This window comes from Motacilla alba, unplaced genomic scaffold (assembly GCF_015832195.1).
Source record: "Motacilla alba alba isolate MOTALB_02 unplaced genomic scaffold, Motacilla_alba_V1.0_pri HiC_scaffold_28, whole genome shotgun sequence".
Lineage (NCBI taxonomy): Eukaryota > Metazoa > Chordata > Aves > Passeriformes > Motacillidae > Motacilla > Motacilla alba.
Window position 1 is genome coordinate 305,828 of NW_024037374.1, and position 26,046 is coordinate 331,873.

Genomic DNA, 26,046 nt, shown 5'->3' on the forward strand with positions numbered 1-26,046 from the left:
GGGGTGGGATCCATGGGGTGGGATGGGGTGGGATCCATGCGGTGGGATCCATGAGGTGGGATGGGATGGGATGGGATCCATGGGGTGGGATCCATGGGGTGGAATCCATGGGGTGGGATCCATGGGGTGGTAAGGGATGGGATCCATGGGGTGGGAACCATGAGGTGGGATGGGGTGGGATCCATGGGGTGGGATCCATGAGGTGGGATGGGATGGGATCCATGGGGTGGGATCCATGGGGTGGGATGGGAAAGGATGGAGAAAAACCTCTGGGGTGGGTGAGGAACATCTGGGATGGGATGGGATCCATGGGGTGGGATCCATGGGGTGGAATCCATGGGGTGGGATCCATGGGGTGGTAAGGGATGGGATCCATGGGGTGGGAACCATGAGGTGGGATGGGGTGGGATCCATGGGGTGGGATCCATGAGGTGGGATGGGATGGGATCCATGGGGTGGGATCCATGGGGTGGGATGGGAAAGGATGGAGAAAAACCTCTGGGGTGGGTGAGGAACATCTGGGATGGGATGGGATGGGATGGGATGGGATGGGATGGGATGGGATGGGAACCATGGGATCCATGGGATGGGATGGGGTGGGATCCAGAGGGTGGGATGGGAAAGGATGGAGAAAAACCTCTGGGGTGGGTGAGGAACATCTGGGATGGGATGGGATGGGATGGGATCCATGGGACAGAATGGGAGGTGACAGCTGAGGACACCCAAGCCCCAACCCTGTTCCCCCCAGCCGCGGCAGCGTCGTGGTGAATTACCGCGTCCAGCTGCGGCCCCTGCCCGGCAACGCCAGCCTGGAGCACCGAGCCCTGGAGCTGCTGGCGGTGGCCAACGCCGCATCCCAGCCCCACAACTGCAGCACCTCGGCCGGTAGGTGACCCTCACCTGCCCCGGGCCGGTCCCCAACACCTCTGGTGACCCCCAGTGACCACCCCATGCTCTCCCCTCTCCCAGACGGGCTCTGCTTCACCGCCACCTCCGCCAGAGCCGCCAGAGCCGCCGCGCTGCCGCTCAACGCCACCGGTGAGTGCGGCCCGGGGACACCTGGGGACACCGCGAGGGGGGTGGGATGGGGACAGGGGACTCTTGACCAGGGTTTGGCCTCTCCAGAGCTCTGCCGGAGGTACGCGCCGGCCAACTTCAGCCGGTTCTACTTCCCGTACCGCACGGCCAACGGGCTCCTCTGCGTCACCAACTGCACCCTCAACGTCCCCGGCTCCTTCGACTGCCACCGCGGGCTCTGCCGCGTCACCCTGGAGGGGCCACAGTGCTTGTGAGTTGGCCACGCCCACCCAGGCCACGCCCACACACCGGCCACGCCCGCTGGTCCCACCTTGAGGCGGGCCCCGACCCTGGGGTCAAACATTCCCCCAAGGCCAAAGAAGTTGAATCTCAATGTTTGACCCCAAAACCTGAGCTCTTGACCTCAGCACCGCGATGTTTGACGGCCAAGGTCCCACCAGAACCCAAAACCTCGACCCCAAAACCTGGACCCCAAAACCTTGACCCCAAAACCTCGACCCCAATGGCCCAACCCTTGGCTCGTGTCAACCCCTGCCCTTCAAACCCAACCCCGGACCCCCAAACTCAACCCTCGACCCCCAAACTGAACCTTGACCCCAACACCGAACTCTTGACCACCAACACCCAACCCATGACCACCAAACTCAACCCTTGACCGCCAAACTCAACCCTTGACCCCCAAACCCTCATCTTTGACCCCCATACTCAACCCTTGGCCCCTAAACTCAACCCTTGACCGCCAAACTCAACCCCTGACCCCCAAACCCCCATCTTTCACCCCCAAACTCAACCCCTGACCCCCAAACCCTCATCTTTGACCCCCATACTCAACCCTTGACCCCCAAACCCAACCCCTGACCCCCAAACCCTCATCTTTGACCCCCAAACTCAACCCTTGGCCCCTAAACTCAACCCTTGACACCCAAACTCAACCCTTGACCCCCAAACCCTCATCTTTCACCCCCAAACCCAACCCTTGACCACCAAACTCAACCCCTGACCCCCAAACTCAACCCTTGACCCCCAAACCCCCATCTTTGACCCCCAAACTCAACCCCTGACCCCCAAACCCTCATCTTTGACCCCCATACTCAACCCTTGGCCCCTAAACTCAACCCTTGACACCCAAACTCAACCCTTGACCCCCAAACCCCCATCTTTCACCCCCAAACCCAACCCTTGACCACCAAACTCAATCCCTGACCCCCAAACTCAACCCTTGACCTCCAAACCCCCATCTTTCACCCCCAAACTCAACCTTTGACCACCAAACTCAACCCCTGACCCCCAAACTCAACCCCTGACCCCCAAACCCCCATCTTTGACCCCCAAACTCAACCCTTGACCCCCAAACCCCCATATTTGACCCCCAAACTCAACCTTTGACCCCCCAAACCCCTTGCCCACACCCCTCAAACCCCATGGTTGTGGTGATGGATCTCCAGGGAAGTCTCCTGAGATTCCAGGGGGTTCCCGGGAGGATCCCACCCCCAGACCCCACCCTGGGAGGGGGTGAGGACCCTCCCCATGACCCGCCCCATGACCCTCCCCCTCCAGCTGCCCGGACCTGCCCTGGTACCTCTCGGCCGGCGACCGCTGCCAGACCCACATCAGCAAGCTGGGGCTGGGCCTGGGCGTGGGGCTGGGGCTGGGCCTGACCATCCTCATCCTCCTCATCCTCTGCATCGTCCTCACCGTCCGCTTGGCCCGAGGGAGGAAGAAATCACCTGGGGCCAGGTGAAACCACTGAGGCGGGGGGTCTTTGTAGGGTCACGGGAAGGGCATTTGGGGTGGTCGGGCCCCAAAATTTGGGGTCCAGCAGCTTTGCCCCATGGTGGGAGAGGGGGTGAGAGGGTTGAGACCACCCCAGCACCTCCAGGGTCACCCCCGCCACCCCTCCCCAGCCCCCTCAAACTTGCGCGGCTCCACAGCGCGGCCGCCGAGGACACCTGGCCGGATGGGGGCCGCAACAGCCGCGTCACCGGGATCTACCACGTCAACGGCAGAGGCGGCGGCGCCGGGAAAGGTGGGGCCCCCAAAAACGGGCGGTGAAAACACGGCCGGAGAGGGAAAATCCCCCCAAAATCTTCATGGGGGTCGTCATCTTCCTCCTCCTCCTCTTCCTCTTCCCAGGTCCTTACGGATACAACACCTACAAGCCCAGCTCGGAGGTGGCCGAACCCCCGGCGTCGGTGGGTGAAGGGGTGACATCGTTTTGGGGAGGGGGTCCTCAGCCTAAGATTGACCTGGAACCCCAATTCTGACCCCGAAACCCAAACTGTGACCCCCGAAACCCCGACCAACGACCTCAAAATGCCCAAGCCCCCAGCTGTGGCCTCACAACCCCGATTTGGATCTCCGGAGCGCAAACCGTGACCTCAAGATGCCCAAACCAAACCCCAAAACCCCTATCTGGACCCCCAAAACCAAAACAGTGACCCCAAAGCCTCCAATCCTGACCCCAACTTCCCAACTGTGAACCCCAAACTCCAAACTCCCAAATTTTGAACTTCAAAACCCCAATCATTTGACCTTCAAACCCCCGACCTCGACATCCGGACTCCCAACCACGACCTCACATCCCCAACATTAGCCCCCAAAACCCCAATCGTGACTCCCCAAAACACAACTTTGACCTTCAAGACCCCGATTTTGACCCCAACTCCCCAGTTTTGACCCCAAACCCTAACCCTCAGCCCCCTCCCCATCTTTCAGGTGCTGGCAGAAGGTGCAGCAGCCCTGTGACCGCCCCCATACCTGGGAGGGGGTGACCAAGGTGCCCCCCAAGACCCTCGGCACCATCGGGCAGCGACCGAAGCCTTCGAAACCCTCATTTTTGGGGGAAAAAAGGCGGAATTGGGATCCTCTGTGAGACAGGAGAGGTCCTCCCATGGTCCTTTCTTGGGGGGGGTTTCTCCTTGGAGGGGACATCTCGGGGGCTGGTTTGGGGTTGGATCCAGCTTTGGGAGCGTCGCCGGAGCTGGAAAATCCTCATCTCCATGGAAATTATATTTATTAACGTGTTCGTTTCATCTCCTGAAAAATCGCCCGAAAAACGGGGGGATGGAGTTGGGGGGATCCCCAAAGGAAGGGGGTCAAGATTTGGGGCTGGGGGTCACCGGTGGGGGTTTTGGGGGGTCGTGGTTTGGGGTTTGGGGGTTGAGGTTGGGGGTTTGAGGTCATGGTTGAGGTGCTGGAGGTTGAGATTGGAGGTTTTGGGTCAGGGTTGGGGTTTTGGGGGCAGAACTGGGGTTTTGGGGGTCAAGGTTGGGGTTTTGGGGGAGAGGGTTGGGGTTTTGGGGGTCAAGGATTGGGGATTTGATATCACGGCTGAAGTTTGGGGTCAAACAAGGGATTTTGGATTATAAGATTGGGGTTTTTGAAAGCTGAGATTGGAGGTTTGGGGTTCGGGGGTTCCAGACTGGGAGTTTTAGGGTTGAGGTCGAGATTTTGAGGTCAAAGTTGACGTTTTGGGATCAAGTTTGGGGGTCTGGAGGGCGCGGTTGAGTCTTTCAAGCCCAAGGTTGGTTTTTGGGAGTCCAGGTTGGGTTTTGGGGTCACTACTGTGGTTTGGGGCACCAATTTGGGGTTTTGAACGTCAAGATCGGAGTTCTGGGCGTTGACATTGGAGGTTTGGGGTCGCAGTTGGGATTTTGGGGATCGTGGGTGGGGTTTGAGGGTCAAGGGGTGGCTTGGAGGGAATTTCCAACTCTGACACAACCAACCAGGACCAAAAACCACCCCACAACGACCCAACCGCCAGCGGAGAAGGAAGAAATCCCACAAAACGCCCCTTTGCCAAACACCGGCGGGGCGGAACCCCTAATCCAATAAAATCTGACCTCCTGCCACCCCAAAATTCCAACTCCCGCCCTTCCCACCCCTCCCGGCTCTCTGGAAGAAACGATGTTTGCTTTCTGGGTGGAAAAAGCGCCGTCCCCGCCCGCCAGCTGCGCGGGAGCGGCTGGACGTGCAAGAAAAGGGCGGCCAAAGAGTTTGGGGTTGGTCCTGAGAGCTGGGGGGGGGGTCTCCGGGGGGGTTCCCGATTTCCCTCATGGGGATTTTGGAAGAGTTCGGGATGTTGGTCTTGGCCACCTGAGTCTTGTTTTGGGATGGGGTTTGGGTGTTGACACCCCGTGGTGACCGACGATGACCCAACATGACCCAACCGTGACCCAACATGACCCAACCATGACCCAACCATGACCCAGAGATGGTCCAGGGGGTTCCCCAGGGGGTTCCTGATGTCCAGCAGAGGTCCTGGAGGAGCTTTGGCCACCCCACAGCTGCGTCACCCACGGTGGGTGGGAGGTTTGGTCCCTTCCCAGCTCCGGGGTCAAAGGTTCCTCTCCCGACGCTTCTTCCCGCGGCTCCGAGCGCGTCCCGGCTCTGGCATGGTGCCGGTGGAGGAGCCGTGAGGGGGGAAGAAAATGAAAGCTTCCATCTTTCATCTCCACTTTTTCCTCCTCCTCCTCTTCATCCCTGAAGGAAGAACGGGTGAGTTGGGTCGGGAAAGGGATTTTTCCTTGGATTTTTTTTTTTTCCGGGGGAAAAAAAGGCGGGATGGGAGGTGATGCTGTCTCCTCTCGGGATTTTCCGTGGGGATCCCCTGTGGAAGGGTGGGTTCACCCCCATCTCCTCCATTCCTTGGATGAAATCTCCCTCTCCAGGGACTCATCCCATTGAGGGGTTTATGGAAATGGGTCAGGGGTCCTTGGAAATGGGTCAGATTCCATGGAAATGAGCCAAGGGTCACTGAGAATGGGTTTGGGGTCTATGGAAATGGGTCAGGGGTCCATGGGAATGGGTTTGGGGTCCATGGAAAGGGTCGGGGGTCTCTGGGAATGGGTCAGAGGTCTGCAGAAATGGGTCAGAGGTCCATGGAAATGGGTCAGGGGTCCACAGGAATGGGTCAGGGGTCCACAGGAATGCATCAGAGTCCGTAGGAAGTGGGTCAGGGGTGTCTGGGAATGCATCAGAGTCCATGGAAATGGGTCAGGGGTCTCTGGGAATGAGTTGGGAGTCCATAGGAATGGGTCAGGGGTCTCTGGGAATGAGTTGGGGGTCAATGGAATGGTCCAGGGGTCCATGGAATGGGTCAGGGGTCTCTGGGGATGGGTCAGGGCTCCATGGGAATGGGTCAGACGTCTCTGGGAATGGGTCAGGGGTCCATGGAAATGGGTCAGGGGTCTCTGGGAATGAGTTGGAGGTCCATGGAATGGATATGGGGTCCATGGAATGGGTCAGGGGTCTCTGGGGATGGGTCAGGGGTCCATGGAATGGATATGGAGTCCATGGAATGGGTCAGGGGTCTCTGGGAATGAGTTGGGAGTCCATAGGAATGGGTCAGGGGTCTCTGGGAATGAGTTGGGGGTCAATGGAATGGTCCAGGGGTCCATGGAAATGGGTCAGGGGTCCTTGGAATGGGTCAGGGGTTTATGGGAATGGGTCAGGGGTCCATGGAAATGGGTCAGGGGTCCATGGAATGGGCCAGGGGTCTCTGGGAATGGATCAGGGGTCTCTGGAGATGGGTCAGGGGTCCATGGAATGGGCCAGGGGTCTCTGGGAATGGATCAGGGGTCTCTGGAGATGGGTCAGGGGTCCATGGAATGGGCCAGGGGTCTCTGGGGATGGGTCAGGGGTCCATGAGAATGGGCCAGGGGTCCATGGAATGGGTCGGGGGTCTCTGGGGATGGGTCAGGACCCTCAGGGGTGGCTCAGGTGCCACTCCCCACCTGCCCCCCCTCCTTACCTGGTGCCGCTCCCAGAGCTCCATTTCAGAGCCCCCTCCCCCCATTCCACCCCGGCTCTTCCCGGTTCCTCACCCCCCCCTTCCTCCTCCTCCTCCTCCTCCTCCTCCTCCTCCTCCTCACCCCCCGCCAGTCCCAGCGGCTGGGGAGCGTTGATGCCGGGAAACTTCGTTAAGGAGCCGCGTTAATTGCACCAGAGCGGCTTCATCAAAGCGGCCGCAGCTGGAGAGCCTCAAGGAAGAGCCACCACGCTGGGAAAATTCAGATTTTTGGGGGCTTTTAAAGCGTTTTTTTTGGTTTTTTTAACGAGTTATTTTTGTCCGTTCGGGTTTTTCTTAACGGAGCCGTGAAGTTTCCCAGAAGGGGATTTTAATGAGGAAAATTCCGCGTTTTTATGAGGAAAATTCTCGTTTTAAATGAGGAAAATTCCGTGTTTTAATGAGGAAAATTCCTCGTTTTAATGAGGAAAATTCTCGTTTTAAATGAGGAAAATTCCTCGTTTTAATGAGGAAAAAACTCGATTTGGGGCCACCCTCAGGTGAGGGCAAAGTGTCCCCACGGCTCCGAGGGTGACCAAGGAGCTGAGCTGGGCTGGCTCACCTGGACTGGTGCTCACCTGGACAGGTGCCGGGTGAGGAGGACACGGGGAAGGAGCAGCGAGAAACGAAAAACGAAAGCAAAGATGATAAGGGGAGAGATAAGAGATCACCCGGGGCTGATAAGAGGAAGCCGGGGCTGATAAGGGGTAGCTGGAATTGATAACGGGTCACCTGAAATCGATAACGGCACCTGCGGCCGATAACGGCACCTGGAGGAGATCCAGGGGTGGCAGCAAGGGGACAACCGGGGGCTCGTCACCCTTGGGGTGAGGGGGAGGAGATGGATGTTCCCAAAATCGAGTTGTGGCTCGGAGGGAACGTTCCAGAACGTTCCAGAAGGTCCCGCCTGCTCCAGGTGGGCGGGGATGGATCCAAACCATTCCACAGGTATCGAGGGGGCTCCAAATGAACACCTGGGCAACGGGAACAGCGAGTCCAGGACGCGCCAAAGCCACCTTGGATTGGGATCTTCCTCTCTCTCCGCAGAAACCGGCGCTGCTGAACCCTCCGGGACAACCAGGACACCTGGAACCAGGACCAGCCCTGGGACCACCAGCCCTGGGACCACCAAACCTGGGACCACCAGCCCTGAGAACATCACCCCTGGGAACACCAAACCTGGGAACACCAGCCCTGGGACCACCAAACCTGGGAACAGCAGCCCTGGGAACACCAGCCCCGGGACCACCAGCCCTGGGAACACCAACCCTGGGACCACCAGCCCTGGGAACACCAGCTCTGGGAACACCAAACCTGGGAACAGCAGCCCTGGGAACACCAAACCTGGGAACAGCAGCCCTGGGAACACCAACCCTGGGACCACCAGCCCTGGGACCACCAAACCTGGGAACACCAAACCTGGGAACACCAGCTCTGGGAACACCAAACCTGGGAACACCAAACCTGGGACCACCAGCCCTGGGAACACCAAACCTGGGAACACCAGCCCTGGGACCACCAAACCTGGGAACACCAAACCTGGGAACACCAGCCCTGGGAACACCAAACCTGGGAACAGCAGCCCTGGGAACACCAGCCCCGGGACCACCAGCCCTGGGAACACCAACCCTGGGACCACCAGCCCTGGGACCACCAAACCTGGGAACACCAAACCTGGGAACACCAAACCTGGGAACACCAGCCCTGAGAACACCAAACCTGGGACCACCAGCTCTGGGAACACCAGCCCCGGGACCACCAGCCCTGGGAACATCAAACCTGGGACCACCAGCCCTGGGAACACCAGCCCCGGGACCACCAGCCCTAGGAACATCAAACCTGGGACCACCAGCCCTGGGAACACCAGTCCTGAGGCCACCAGTGACCCACGGACCACCAGCAGTCCTGAGACCTTTTCTACCACACCCGGCACCACCACGACCATCCCTGAGACCACCATTCATGAGGCGACCAGTGAACCATGGGTGGCCACCACCCTTGAGACCCTTTCCACCAGCCCCGACACCTCCACGAGCATCTCTGAGACCACCAGTCCTGAGACCACCAGTGACCTACTGACCACCACCCTTCCTGAGACCACCTCTGAGACCACCACTGCCATCCCTGATCCCACCAGTGACCCATGGACCGCCACCACTCTTGAGAGGGTTTCTAACATCCCTGAGACCACCAGAAGCACCCCTGACACCAGCACCACCATCTCTGAGACCTCCACCACCATCTCTGAGACCACCAGTGTGGGGGCCACCAGTGACCCATGGACCACCACCAGTGACCAATGGATCACCACCAGACCTGAGACCATTTCCACCATCGCCGACACCACCACGGCCACCCCTGAGACCACCAGCCCTGGGACCACCAGCCCTGGGACCACCAAACCTGGGACCACCAGTGACCAATGGACTTCCAGCAGTGCTGAGACCATTTCTACCCCGACTGAGACCACCACGACCATTCCTGACACCTCCAGTCCTGAGACCACCAGTGACCAATGGACCTCCACCAACCCTGAGACCATTTCCACCACCCCCGACACCATGGCCACCATCCCTGAGACCTCCATGACCATCCCGGAGACCACCAGTGTGGGGGCCACCAGTGACCCATGGGACACCACCAGTCCTGAGACCATTTCCACCATCGCCGACACCACCACGGCCACCCCTGAGACCACCAGTGACCCATGGACCACCAACAGTGCTGAGACCATTTCCACCACCATCCCTGAGACCACCACGACCATTCCTGACACCTCCAGCCCCGAGACCACCAGTGACCAATGGGCTTCCACCAGCCTTGAGACCATTTCTACCACCCCTGAGACCACCACGGCCATCTCTGAGACCACCAGTCCAGACACCACCAGTGACCAATGGATGTCCAGCACTCATGAGACCATTTCCACCCCCGCTGAGACCTCCATGACCATTCCAGAGACCACTGGTCCTGAGACCACCAGTGACGCATGGACCACCACCATCCCTGAGACCATTTCCACCACCCCTGAGACCACCACGGCCAACTCTGAGACCACCAGTGCGCCATGGACCACCCCCAGTGACACATGGACCACCCCCAGTGCCCCATGGACCTCCCCCAGTGACACATGGACCTCCCCCAGTGACACATGGACCTCCCACAGTGACACATGGACCTCCACCAGTATTGAGACCATTTCTACCACCCCTGAGACCACCACCACCTCCCCTGAGATCTTCACCACCATCCCTGAGACCACCACGACCATTCTGGAGACCACCACAACCAACCCTGAGACTTCCATGACCATCCCTGAGACCACCAGTCCAGAGACCAACAGTGACCCACGGACTGCCACCACTGACCAATGGACCACCACCAGTGACCAATGGATTTCCACCAGTCTTGAGACCGTTTCCACCAGCCCTGAGACCACCAGTGATGCATGGGCCACCACCAGCACCCCTGAGACCATTTCCACCACCCCTGACACCAGCAGCAACACCGCTGAGACCACCATCCCGGAGACCACCGGTGTGCGGGCCACCAGTGACCCATGGGACACCACCAGTCCTGAGACCATTTCCACCATCGCCGACACCACCACAACCACCTCTGAAACCACCAGTGACCCATGGACCACCAACAGTGCTGAGACCATTTCCACCACCATCCCTGAGACCACCACGACCATTCCTGACACCTCCAGCCCCGAGACCACCAGTGACCAATGGACTTCCACCAGCCTTGAGACCATTTCTACCACCCCTGAGACCACCACGGCCATCTCTGAGACCACCAGTCCAGACACCACCAGTGACCAATGGATGTCCAGCACTCATGAGACCATTTCCACCCCCGCTGAGACCTCCATGACCATTCCAGAGACCACCGGTCCTGAGACCACCAGTGACACATGGACCACCACCATCCCTGAGACCATTTCCACCACCCCTGAGACCACCACGGCCAACTCTGAGACCACCAGTGACCCATGGACCACCCCCAGTGCCCCATGGACCACCCCCAGTGACACATGGACCACCACCAGTGACCCATGGACCACCCCCAGTGCCCCATGGACCTCCCCCAGTGCCCCATGGACCTCCCACAGTAACACATGGACCTCCACCAGTCTTGAGACCATTTCTACCACCCCTGAGACCACCACCACCTCCCCTGAGATCTTCACCACCACCCCTGAGACCACCACGACCATTCTGGAGACCACCACAACCAACCCTGAGACCTCCATGACCATCCCTGAGACCACCAGTCCAGAGACCAACAGTGACCCATGGACCGCCACTACTGACCAATGGACCACCACCAGTGACCAATGGATTTCCACCAGTCTTGAGACCGTTTCCACCAGCCCTGAGACCACCAGTGATGCATGGGCCACCACCAACCCTGAGACCATTTCCACCATCCCTGACACCAGCAGCAACACCGCTGAGACCACCATCCCTGAGACCACCAGTGTGGGGGCCACCAGTGACCCATGGGACACCAGCACTCCTGAGACCATTTCCACCATCGCCGACACCACCACGGCCACCCCTGAGACCACCAGTGACCAATGGATCACCACGAGTCTGGAGACCATTTCCACCACCCCTGACACCACCACCACCACCATCCCTGAGACCACCATGGCCATTCCTGAGACCACCAGTGCCCCATGGACCACCCCCAGTGACACATGGACCACCCCCAGTGACACATGGACCTCCACCAGTCTTGAGACCATTTCCGCCACCCCTGACATCACCACCACCTCCCCTGAGATCTTCACCACCATCCCTGAGGCCACCAGTGCCCCATGGACCACCACCAACCCTAAAACCATTTCTGCCACCACCACCATCCCTGAGACCACCAGTCTAGACTCCACCACTGACCAATGGATCACCAGCAGTCTTGAGACAATCTCCAGCCCCACTGAGACCACCACCATGCCTGAGACCACCAGAACCACCCCTGAGACCAACAGTCCAGAGCCTACCAGTGACGCATGGACTTCCACCAGTCTTGAAACCATTTCTACCACCCCTGAGATCACCACCACCATGCCTGAGACCCCCAGGGACTCATTGGCCACCACCAGTGACCAACAGACCACCACCATTCCTGAGACCATTTCCACCACCCCAGACACCACCGCAACCATTCCTGAGACCACCGGTGACCCATGGACTTCCACCAGCCTTGAAACCATTTCCACCACCCCTGAGACCACCACGACCATCCTTGAGACCACCAGTGCAGAGACCAACAGTAACCCATGGACCACCACCAGCCTTGAGACAGTTTCTAAGACCCCTGACACCACCACCACCATCCCAGAGACCACTGGTCCTGAGATCACCAGTGACTCATGGACCACCACCAGCCCTGAGACCATTTCTACCACCACTGACACCACCACGGCCATCCCTGAGACCACCAGTCCTCAGACCACCAGTGACGCATTGTCCACCACCAGTGACCAATGGATCACCACCAGTCTTGGGACCATTTCCACCAGCCCTGAGATCGCCACGACCATCTCTGGCACCACCATGACCATCCCTGAGACCACCAGTGACCCATGGACTTCCACCAGTCTTGAGACTGTTTCTACCACCCCTGAGACCACCAGTCTAGAGTCCACCAGTGACCAATGGACCACCACCAGTGCTGAGACCATTTCCACCATCCCTGACACCACCACGGCCCCCCCTGAGATCACCAGTCCTGAGACCACCAGTAACACATGGACAATGACCAGCGACCAATGGATTTCCACCAGTCCTGAGACCACCACCACCATCCCTGAGACCACCGGTCTGGAGGCCACCAGTGACCCATGGGACACCAGCAGTCTTGAGACCATTTCCACCATCCCTGAGACCACCACAACCATCTCTGGGACCACCACTCCTGAGACCACCAATGACCAATGGACAACCTTCCCTGAGACCATCACTCAACAGACCACCAGTGACGCATGGGCCACCACCAGCGACCAATGGATCTCCACCAGTCCTGAAACCATTTCCACCATCCCTGAGACCACCACCACCACCCTTGAGAGCATTTTCACCTCCTCTGAGAACACCACGGCCATCTCTGAGACCACCGGTGACCAATGGACCTCCACCAGTCTAGAAACCATTTCCACCACCCCTGAGACCACCACAGCCATCCCTGAGACCACCAGTGATGCATGGGCCACCACCAGCCTTGAGATCATTTCCACCCCCCCTGACACCACCATGACCATCCCTGAGACCTCCATGACCACCCCTCAGACCACCAGTCCTCTGGCCACCAGTGATTCTTGGACCACCACCAGCGACCAATGGATCACCACCAGTCTTGGGACCACTTCCACCATCCCTGAGACCGCCACAACCATCTCTGAGACCACCAGTCCTGAGACCACCAGTGATTCTTGGATCACCACCAGTCTTGGGACCATTTCCACCAGCCCTGAGACCACCACCACCATCCCTGGCACCACCATGACCATCTCTGAGACCACCAGTGACCTATTGACCACCACCATCCCTGAGAGCATTTTCACCTCCTCTGAGACCACCACGGCCATCTCTGGGACCACCAGTGACCAATGGACCTCCACCACTCTTGAGACTGTTTCTACCACCCCTGAGACCACCACAACTATCTCTGAGACCACCAATCCCGAGACCACCAGTGACGCATGGGCCACCACCAGCGACCAATGGATCACCACCAGTCCTGAGACCATTTCCACCACCCCTGAGACCACTCCCACCATCCCTGAGAGCATTTTCACCCTCTCTGAGACCACCACGGCCCTCCCTGAGACCACCAGTGACCAATGGACCTCCACCAGTCTTGAGACTGTTTCTACCACCCCTGAGACCACCACATCCATCCCTGAGACCACCAATCCTGAGACCACCAGTGACCAATGGACTTCCACCAGTCTTGAGACTGTTTCTACCACCCCTGAGACCACCACATCCGTCCCTGAGACCACCAATCCTGAGACCACCAGTGACCCATGGACTTCCACCATTCCTGAGACCATTTCCACCATCCCTGAGACCACCACAACCACCCTTGAGAGCATTTTCACCTCCTCTGAGACCACCATGGCCATCTCTGAGACCACCGGTGACCAATGGACCTCCACCAGTCTTGAGACTGTTTCTACCACCCCTGAGACCACCAGTGATGCATGGGCCACCACCAGCCTTGAGATCATTTCCACCCCCCCTGACACCACCACGACCACCCCTGAGACCACCGGTCCTCTGGCCACCAGTGACCCATGGACTTCCACCAGTCTTGAGGCTGTTTCCACCATCCCTGAGATCACCACGGCCATCTCTGTGTCCACCAGTCCTGAGACCACCAGTGATTCTTGGACCACCACCAATGACCAATGGATCACCACCAGTCCTGAGACCATTTCCACCATCCCTGAGACCACCACCACCACCCCTGAGAGCATTTTCACCTCCTCTGAGGCCATGGCCATCTCTGAGACCACCAGTGACCAATGGACCTCCACCAGTCTAGAAACCATTTCCACCACCCCTGAGACCACCACAGCCATCCCTGAGACCACCAGTGATGCATGGGCCACCACCAGCCTTGAGATCATTTCCACCCCCCCTGACACCACCATGACCATCCCTGAGACCTCCATGACCACCCCTGAGACCACCAGTCCTCTGGCCACCAGTGATTCTTGGATCACCACCAGCGACCAATGGATCACCACCAGTCTTGGGACCATTTCCACCAGCCCTGAGACCGCCACCACCATCCCTGGCACCACCATGACAATCCCTGAGACCACCAGTGACCCATGGGCTTCCACCACTCTTGACACTGTTTCTACCACCCCTGACACCACCACCGTCCCTGAGACCACCAATCCTGAGACCACCACGACCATCCCTGAGACCACCACAACCATCTCTGAGACCACCAGTCCTGAGACCACCAGAGACCCCTGGATCACCTCCAGCCTTGAGACCATTTCTACTGGTCCTGAGACCACCACCACCATCCCTGGCACCACCATGACCATCTCTGAGACCACCAGTGACCTATTGACCACCACCATCCCTGAGAGCATTTTCACCTCCTCTGAGACCACCACGGCCAGCTCTGGGCCCACCAGTGACCAATGGACCTCCACGAGTCTTGAGACTGTTTCTACCACCCCTGAGACCACCGGTACTGAGACCACCAGTGACGCAAGGGCCACCACCAGCGACCAATGGATCTCCACCAGCGCTGAGTCCACTACCACCATCCCTGAGACCACCACGGCCATCTCTGAGTCCACCAGTCCTGAGACCACCAGTGATTCTTGGACCACCACCAATGACCAATGGATCTCCACCAATCCTGAGACCATTTCCACCATCCCTGAGACCACCACGACCACCCTTGAGAGCATTTTCACCTCCTCTGAGAACACCATGGCCATCTCTGAGACCACCAGTGACCAATGGACCTCCACCAGTCTAGAAACCATTTCCACCACCCCTGAGACCACCACAGCCATCCCTGAGACCACCAGTGATGCATGGGCCACCACCAGCCTTGAGATCATTTCCACCCCCCCTGACACCACCATGACCATCCCTGAGACCTCCATGACCACCCCTCAGACCACCAGTCCTCTGGCCACCAGTGATTCTTGGACCACCACCAGCGACCAATGGATCACCACCAGTCTTGGGACCACTTCCACCATCCCTGAGACCGCCACAACCAACTCTGAGACCACCAGTCCTGAGACCACCAGTGATTCTTGGATCACCACCAGTCTTGGGACCATTTCCACCAGCCCTGAGACCACCACCACCACCCCTGGCACCACCATGACCATCCCTGAGACCACCAGTGACCTATTGACCACCACCATCCCTGAGAGCATTTTCACCTCCTCTGAGACCACCGCGGCCCTCCCTGAGACCACCAGTGACCAATGGACCTCCACCAGTCTTGAGACTGTTTCTACCACCCCTGAGACCACCACAACTATCTCTGAGACCACCAATCCCGAGACCACCAGTGACGCATGGGCCACCACCAGCGACCAATGGATCACCACCAGTCCTGAGACCATTTCCACCACCCCTGAGACCACTCCAACCATCCCTGAGAGCATTTTCACCCTCTCTGAGACCACCACGGCCCTCCCTGAGACCACCAGTGACCAATGGACCTCCACCAGTCTTGAGACTGTTTCTACCACCCCTGAGACCACCACATCCATCCCTGAGACCACCAATCCTGAGACCACCAGTGACCCATGGACTTCCACCAGTCTTGAGGCTGTTTCCACCATCCCTGAGATCAACACGGCCATCTCTGAGTCCACCAGTCCTGAGACCACCAGTGACCCATGGACTTCCACGAGTCCTGAGACCATTTCCACCACCCCTGAGACCACCACAACCACCCTTGAGAGCATTTTCACCTCCTCTGAGACCACCATGGCCATCTCTGAGACCACCGGTGACCAATGGACCTCCACCAGTCTTGAGACTGTTTCTACCACCCCTGAGACCACCAGTGATGCATGGTCCACCACCAGCCTTGAGATCATTTCCACCCCCCCTGACACCACCATGACCACCCCTGAGACCACCACGACCACCCCTGAGACCACCGGTCCTCTGGCCACCAGTGACCCATGGACTTCCACCAGTCTTGAGGCTGTTTCCACCATCCCTGAGATCAACACGGCCATCTCTGAGTCCACCAGTCCTGAGACCACCAGTGATTCTTGGACCACCACCAATGACCAATGGATCACCGCTAGTCCTGAGACCATTTCCACCACCCCTGAGACCACTCCCACCATCCCTGAGAGCATTTTCACCTCCTCTGAGACCACCACGGCCCTCCCTGAGACCACCAGTGACCAATGGACCTCCACGAGTCTTGAGACTGTTTCTACCACCCCTGAGACCACCACATCCATCCCTGAGACCACCAATCCTGAGACCACCAGTGACGCATGGGCCACCACCAGTGACCAATGGACCTCCACCAGTCTAGAAACCATTTCCACCACCCCTGAGACCACCACGGCCCTCCCTGAGACCACCAGTCCTGAGACCACCAGTGACGCATGGGCCACCACCAGCCTTGAAACCATTTCCACCATTCCTGAGACCACCACAACCACCCCTGAGACCACCAGAACCATCTCTGAGACCACCAGTCCTGAGACCACTAGTGACCCATGGGCCACCAGCACTCCTGAGACCATTTCCACCATCTCCGACACCACCACGGCCACCCCTGAGACCACCACTCCTGAGACCACCAGTGACGCATGGACAATGACCAGTCTGGAGATCATTTCTACCACCATCCCTGACACCACCACAACCATCTCTGAGACCATCAGTCCTGAGACCACCAGTGACACATGGACCACCACCAGCCCTGAGACCATTTCTACCACCTCTGACACCATGGCCACCATCCCTGGCACCACCATGACCATCCCTGAGACCACCAGTGACCAATGGTCTTCCACCAGTCTTGAGACTGTTTCTACCACCCCTGAGACCACCACCGTCCCTGAGACCACCAGTCTAGACTCCACCAGTGACCAATGGACCACCACCAGTGCTGAGACCATTTCCACCACCCCTGAGTCCACCCCCACCATCCCTGAGAGCATTTTCACCTCCTCTGAGACCACCACGGCCATCTCAGAGACCACCGGTGACCAATGGACCTCCACAAGTCTTGAGACTGTTTCTACCACCCCTGAGACCACCTCGACCACCACCCCCGAGACCACCACCACCATCCATGAGACCACCAGTCCTGAGACCACCAGTGGTGCATGGGCCACCACCAGCCTTGAGATCATTTCCACCCCCCCTGACACCACCATGACCACTCCTGAGACCTCCATGACCACCTCTGAGACCACCAGTCCTGAGACCACCAGTGATTCTTGGACCACCACCAGCGACCAATGGATCACCACCAGTCTTGGGACCATTTCCACCATCCCTGAGCCCACCACAGCCATCCCTGAGACCACCAGAACCATCCATGAGACCACCAGTCCTGAGACCACCAGTGACCCATGGGCCACCAGCACTCCTGAGACCATTTCCACCATCCCCGACACCACCACGGCCACCCCTGAGACCACCACTCCTGAGACCACCAGTGACGCATGGACCACCATCAGTGCTGAGACCATTTCTACCACCACTGACACCACCACCAACACCCCTGAGACCACCACAGCTATCCCTGAGACCACCATGACCTTCCTGGGGGCCACCAGTCTTGAGATGTCCACCACCCTCCCTGAGACCACCCCCACCATCCCTGGGACCACCACCTACCCTGAGACCACCACCTCAACACCTGGGACAAACACTGATCCTGAGACAACAGCTTTCCCTGAGACCACCACGACTTTCCCTGAGACCACCAGTCCTGAGATCACCACCATCTTCCCTAAGACCACCACAACCCCTGGTGGCACCACCACGACCACCCCGGAAACCGCTGATCCTGAGACCACCACTTCCCTCCCTGAGACCACCACGACCCCTGAGACCACCATGACATTCCCTGGAACTACCAGTTCTGAGACCACCACCCCCTCTGAGACCACCACCACCTTCCCTGGGACAATCACCACCTTCCCAGAGACCGCTGTGACCCCTGGCACCACCACGACATTCCCTGAAACCACCGGTTCTGAGACCACCACCCTCACTGGGACCACCACCACCTTCCCTGGGACCACCACCACCTTCTCTGAGACCACAACCAGAACACCTGGGACAACCACCAGCCCCGAGACAACAGCATTCCCTGAGACCACCACGACCCCTGACACCACCATGGCATTCCCGGAGACCACCAGCTCTGAGACCACCAGCTTCCCAGAGACCACCGTGACCCCTGGAACCACCACGACATTCCCTGAAACCACCAGCCCTGAGACCACCACAATCCTAGAGACCACCACCTCAACATCTGGGACAAACACCAGCCCTGAGACAACAGCGTTCCCTCAGACCACCACGACCCCTGAGACCATCAATCCTGAGACCACCACCACAATCCCAGAGACCACCACAACCCCTGGGACCACCACCACGACCACCCCGGAAACCGCTGAACCTGAGACCACCACCCTCCCTGGGACCACCGCTTCCCTCCCTGAGACCACCACGACCCCTGAGACCACCACGACATTCCCTGAGACCACCAATCCTGAGATCACCCCCCTCCCTGAGATCACTGCTTCCCTCCCTGAGACCACCACCCTCCCTGGGACCACCACCAGAACACCTGGGACAAACACCAGCCCTGAGACAACAGCGTTCCCTGAGACCACCACGACATTCCCAGAAACCACTGGCCCTGAGACCACCACCCCCTCTGAGACCACCACCCCCTTCCTTGAGATCATCACCACCATCCCTGAGACCACCATCCTCCCTGAGACAACAGTGTTCCCTGAGACCACCGTGACCCCTGGAACCACCAAGACATTCCCTGAAACCACCAGTTTTGAGATTACCACAGTCCCAGAGACCACCAACTCAACACCTGGGACAAACACCAGCCCTGAGACAACAGCGTTCCCTCAGACCACCACGACCCCTGAGACCACCAATCCTGAGATCACCCCCCTCCCTGAGATCACCGCTTCCCTCCCTGAGACCACCACCCACCCCGGGGCCACCACCACCTTCCCTGAGACCACCACCAGAACACCTGGGACAAACACCAGCCCTGAGACAACAGCGTTCCCTGAGACCAACACCAGCCCTGAGACCACCATGGCATTCCCTGGGACCACCAGCCCTGAGACCACCGCCACCGTCCCAGAGACCACCACAATCCCAGAGATCACCACCACTTTCTCTGAGACCAGCTCCACCTTCCCTGGCACCACCACCTCAACACCTGGGACAAACACCAGCCCTGAGACAACAGCGTTCCCTGAGACCACCACCACCCCTGAGACCACCATGACCCCTGAGACCACCATGACATTCCCTTGGACCACCAGCCCTGAGACCACCACCACCTTCCCAGAGATGGCCATGACCCCTGAGACCACCATGGCATTACCTGGAACCACCAGTTCTGAGACCACCACCCCCTCAGAGACCACCACCACCATCCCAGAGACCACTGTGACCTCTGGCACCACCACGACGTTCCCTGAAACCACCAGTTCTGAGACCACCACCCTCACTGAGACCACCACCACCTTCCCTGAGATCACCACGACCATCCCAGAGACCACCGTGACCCCTGAGACCACCACGACATTCCCTGAAGCCTCCCTCCCTGAGACCATCACCCTCACTGAGACCACCACCACCTTCCCTGGGACCACCACCTCAACACCTGGGACAAACACCAGCCCAAAGACATCAACGTTCCCTGAGACCACCACGACCCCTGAGACCACCACGACATTTCTTGGGACCACCAGTCCTGTGCCCATCGCCCCTTCTGAGACCACCACCACCTTCCCTGAGACCACCACCAATCCGGAGACCACTTCTACCAGCCCTGGCACCACCACATTCCCTGACACCACCACCATCATCTCTGAGACCACCATCACTGCCCCTGTGACCAACACCACCACACCTGGGACCAACACCACCACACCTGGGACCAACAGCACCACACCTGGGAACAACACCACCACACCTGGGAACAACACCACCACACCTGGGACCAACAGCACCACACCTGGGACCAACACCACCACACCTGGGGCCAACACCACACCTGGGACCAACATCACACCTGGGACCAACACCACCACACCTGGGACCAACACCACACCTGGGACCAACACCACCACACCTGGGACCAACACCCCCACACCTGGGACCAACACCACCACACCTGGGATCAACACCACCACACCTGGGACAAACACCACCACACCTGGGACCAACACCACCACACCTGGGACCACCACCACACCTGGGACCAACATCACACCTGGGACCAACACCACACCTGGGATCAACACCACCACACCTGGGACCAACATCACACCTGGGATCAACACCACCACACCTGGGACAAACACCACCACACCTGGGACCAACAGCACCACACCTGGGACCAACACCACACCTGGGACCAACACCACCACACCTGGGAACAACACCACCACACCTGGGACCACCACACCTGGGACCACCACCACACCTGGGACCAACACCCCCACACCTGGGACCAACACCACCACACCTGGGACAAACACCACCACACCTGGGACCAACACCACACCTGGGTCCAACAGCACCACACCTGGGACCAACATCACACCTGGGACCACCACCACCACACCTGGGAACAACACCACCACACCTGGGATCAACACCACCACACCTGGGATCAAAACCACCACACCTGGGACCAACACCACACCTGGGACTAACACCACCACACCTGGGACCAACACCACCACACCTGGGACCACCATCACACCTGGGACCAACAGCACCACACCTGGGACCAACACCACCACACCTGGGATCAACATCACCACACCTGGGACCAACACCACACCTGGGACCATCACCACACCTGGGGCCAACACCACCACACCTGGGACCAACACCACACCTGGGATCAACACCACCACACCTGGGACCATCACCACACCTGGGACCAACATCACCACACCTGGGACCAACACCACCACACCTGGGACCATCACCACACCTGGGACCAACACCACCACACCTGGGACCAACACCACCACACCTGGGACCAACACCACACCTGGGACCAACACCACACCTGGGACCAACACCACCACACCTGGGACCAACACCACCACACCTGGGACCAACACCACACCTGGGACCAACACCACCACACCTGGGACCAACACCACCACACCTGGGACCAACACCACACCTGGGACCAACACCACACCTGGGACCAACACCACCACACCTGGGATCAACATCACCACACCTGGGACCAACACCACCACACCTGGGACCATCACCACACCTGGGACCAACATCACCACACCTGGGACTAACACCACACCTGGGAACAACACCACCACACCTGGGACCACCACCACACCTGGGACCAACACCACCACACCTGGGACCAACACCACACCTGGGACCAACAGCACCACACCTGGGACAAACACCACACCTGGGACCAACACCACACCTGGGACCACCACCACACCTGGGACCAACACCACCACACCTGGGACCAACACCACCACACCTGGGACCAACACCACCACACCTGGGACCAACAGCACCACACCTGGGACCAACACCACACCTGGGACCAACACCACCACACCTGGGACCACCACCACACCTGGGACCAACATCACACCTGGGGCCAACACCACACCTGGGACCAACACCACACCTGGGACTAACACCACCACACCTGGGACCACCACCACCACACCTGGGACCAACACCACACCTGGGACCAACACCACCACACCTGGGACCAACACCACCACACCTGGGACCATCATCTCACCTGGGACCAACAGCACCACACCTGTGACCACCATCACACCTGGGACCAACACCACCACACCTGGGACCACCACCACACCTGGGACCAACACCACACCTGGGACCAACACCACCACACCTGGGACTAACACCACACCTGGGACCAACACCACACCTGGGACCAACACCACACCTGGGACCAACACCACCACACCTGGGGCCAACACCACCACACTTGGGACCACCACCACCACCTCCAACCATACGACCACCACCAGTACCACACCTACAACTACCAGCACCACCCGTAGAACCACCACCATCACCACCACCACCACCATGTCCACCCCTCCCCACTCCACCACCACCCCAGGTACTTCCCACCCCTCCTTCCCCCCTGGCCCATTTCCGTGTCCCTTCCGGTTCCTCCTCCATCCCCTCTCCTTCCAGGCACCTGCAACAACGGCGGCACCTGGGTCAACGGCCACTGCCGGTGTCCCCTCGGCTTCACTGGGGACAGGTGTGATGACATCAGCGACACCATCGAAACCAAGGCCGGTAGGAATTCCGTCTTTTTTTTTTGGGGTGTGTCCAACGCTGGGATAAGATCTGACGGGGTGAGGAAGATCTGGAGGGGTTCTCCAGGTGTGACCGTATCCCAAAGAACCTCCTCCGTAGGTCCTCCTCCAAAGCTGTCCCACGTGGATCCAACCCTTCAGGTGGATCTCCATGGTCATGTCCAAGCTGTTTCCTGCTTGGAAAGGGGTCAGGAATCATCAGGGTTGGAGCAGGGTCTTGGTCCGCGTGATGGATCTCCATGGTCATGTCCAAGGTGTTTCCTGCTTGGGAATGGGTCAAGAACCATCCGAGTCTCTCAGAACCCAAAACTTTGGGAGGAGGTGGTGGTTCCACCAGGTCCTGCCCAATGAGGGTGAGGCAGGGTGCAGGATCCACCTGAGATTCCCACCTGGAAATTTTTGGGACGTGGGGGATGGCCCAGCTCCAAACCATCAGCAGGATTAGGATCCACCTGGGAGGACCAGGTGGGAATTTTGGGGAATGGCACGCGGCCCAGTCCTTGCTGGGATCACCCAGCGGAGCCGCGGGGCCACTGGTGGTCCCTCCCGATGGGTGGAGGAGGTTTCCCCTGGTTCCTTCACAACAACTCCCAAATTCCGGGGATTTGGGGGGGAGATTTACGGGTCCCACCTGCCTGGGAAGGTCTCTCTGCCCCACCTCCTTCACGGGCTGGTTCTGGACATCCCCAGAGACCAACGGGACGGTGCAGGTGGTGCTGCGTGTCACCAACCGGGAATTCACCGAGGACCTCAACAACAGCAACTCAGACACCTACAGGAAGTTTGTCCAGGACTTCACCGAGCAGGTAAAGGGACACGAGACCCCACCTGGCGTCGGGATCTACCTGGTGGAGCAGCCAGATGCATCCCAAGTTCTCCGAGAACTTCTCCAGGTTCTTGCGTGGTGTTCTCCGGGTCCGCCGGGATGGATTTTGGGGGGAGAACACCCAAAGTGAGGGAGATCCAGGAGGATGAGAAGGGAATGGACCCAACCATCCCACCTGGAGACATCTTCTCTTCCAGATGGGCGTGGTCTACTCCAGCATCGAGGGGTACAAGGGCATCAAGGTGAACAGACTCAGGTGAGCGCCGGGGTCACCAGGACGGGGATTTTGGGGTCATTTCATGGGAAAAGGGCGTTTGGATCGGGACGGTGGTGTTTCTGTCCAGCCCTGGCAGCGTGAAGGTGGATCACGTCGTCATCGTGACCCTGAGGGTGACCTCCCAGAGCCAGGAGGAACTCCAGAACATCACGGCCAAAGTGCAGGAGAAGATCGAGGCGGCGGCACCGCAATTCAACTGCACCAAGGGTACCTTGCCACCCTCCCACCGCCGGGCTGGGGACAGCCAGGGCCATCTACGGGGTGGGGGACACCTTCCCAGCCACCCAAACCACCCCAGACACCCCAGAGAGGGGCTGTGGGGCTGTGCCCCCCACCAGTTTGACCTCTCTTGCAGGTGACCTGTGCTTCAACTCCTCCGAGGTGGTGATCAACAGCACCACGCTGGAATTCGATGGAGACGGTGAGCGGAAGGGGGGGACCCAGGTGGGTTTGGGGGTCTCCAGAGTCCCCCCCAGGTGACCTCTGGTCCCCTCTCCAGCCTACTGCTGGAGCCAAGTGCCCGAGGGCTACCGGGAATTCTTCTTCCCCAACCTGACGAGCTCCGGGTTGTCCTGCACGTCCAACTGCACGCCGGGCACCGCCAGCACCATCGACTGCAACCGTGGGACATGCCACATCACCCGCGGAGGTCCTCAGTGCTTGTAAGGCTGGAGGAAATTCATCCTCCTCCTCCTCCAAAGCTGTCCCACATGGATCCAACCCTTCAGGTGGATCTCCATGGTCATTTCCAAGCTGTTTCCTGCTTGGAAATGGGTCAGGAATCATCAGGGTTGCAGCAGATTCCAAGGTGTTTCCTGCTTGGAAACGGGTCAAGAATCATCAGGGTTGCAGCAGATTCTTGGTCCACATGGATCCAAGCTTCTGGTGGATCTTCAGAATCCTTTCCAAGCTGTTTCCCGCATGGAAATGGGTCAGGAATCATCAGAGTTGGAGCAGAGTCTTGGTCCAACATGGATCCAGCCCTTCTGGTGTAACTCCAGGCCCACCTCCGAGGTTTTCTCTGCGGAACAAGAGGTCAAAAATCCTTGAGGTTGGGGTGGGGTCTTCCTCCACGTGGATCCAAACCTTCTGACGGATCTCCACGATCATCTCCAGGGTTAAACCCCCGAGGTGGAGCAGAGCCTTGTTTCAAGCAGGGCTTGAGGCTGCAGAAATGGGGTTGGGGTGGCAGGGGTTTCTTCTGGGGGGTGGGGTTCCCAGCTTTGGGTTGACCCCCTTGTCCCACCCCCCACCAGCTGTGACGAGACCCACCTGTACTGGTACCAAGACGACCGCTGCGCATCACGGGTCAGCAAACTGGCCATGGGCCTGGGCTTGGCCGTGGCCATCCTGGTTGTCGTGGTCATCGTCCTCTCCGTCTTCCTCTTCCGCGCTCGGAGATCCGGGTCCTTTGACAGGTGAAAGGGGACAGGTTTGGGGGGGGTCTCCCTGGGGCGGGAGAACCCGTTGGGTTGGTGGTTTCCAAGATGTTCCTCGTCCTCAGTGTTGGGGGGTGACCTTGGTCCTTTGTGGGGGTGTGGAGGAGCTGGGGGGGTCCAGGCAGGGATGGACCTGCTGATGGTGACCCCCCGCACCCCCTGACCCGTCACCAGGGCCGAGCAGAAGATGATGGAGAATTGGTACCAGAACATCAGCGAGGAGTGGAGCCCCCAGGGAAGCTTCACCTTCCGGAACCAAGGTGGGCGTGGAGTGAGTGGGGGGGGTCTCTGGTGACCCCACAGAGTTGGTTTGGGCCCCCCATCACCACTGAACCCTGCTGTCCCACAGGTCCCCAGCTCGAGGACGACCATCCAGTCAACCTCGAGGCTGTGGACACGTCGGCGCCGGTGAGTTCCCCCCGCCCTCCAGCCGTGGTGGGGCCAGGGCAGCGGGGACACCCCAGATGTTCCTGACACCCCGTTCTCCACCGGGTCTTCTCCGGCACGTCCCAACAGATCCAAATCCCGCGGCCGCAGAAGTTCATCACGAAGCTCTGA

General features: G+C 59.1%; 1 protein-coding gene across 1 annotated transcript; it reads left to right on the plus strand.

The window, feature by feature from the left end:
* Positions 1-5,432: 5,432 nt before the first annotated feature.
* LOC119696253 (mucin-19-like) lies at positions 5,433-26,046 on the plus strand. Its single transcript, XM_038125977.1, has 14 exons — positions 5,433-5,452; positions 8,214-20,472; positions 21,013-21,152; positions 22,404-22,476; positions 22,680-22,926; positions 23,637-23,752; positions 23,970-24,028; positions 24,117-24,256; positions 24,405-24,470; positions 24,549-24,711; positions 25,306-25,467; positions 25,663-25,748; positions 25,838-25,896; positions 26,005-26,046. The coding sequence occupies exons 1-14, from the start codon at positions 5,433-5,435 to the stop codon at positions 26,044-26,046; spliced, it is 13,632 nt and encodes a 4,543-aa protein (XP_037981905.1).

Excerpts from the sequence above, each read along its gene's own strand:
- LOC119696253 (XM_038125977.1), top strand. The coding sequence starts at position 5,433 with ATGGTGCCGGTGGAGGAGCC. Across the intron at positions 24,471-24,548 it reads GCTGGAATTCGATGGAGACG|CCTACTGCTGGAGCCAAGTG; the intron begins GTGAGCGGAAGG and ends TCCCCTCTCCAG. Across the intron at positions 24,712-25,305 it reads CGCGGAGGTCCTCAGTGCTT|CTGTGACGAGACCCACCTGT; the intron begins GTAAGGCTGGAG and ends ACCCCCCACCAG.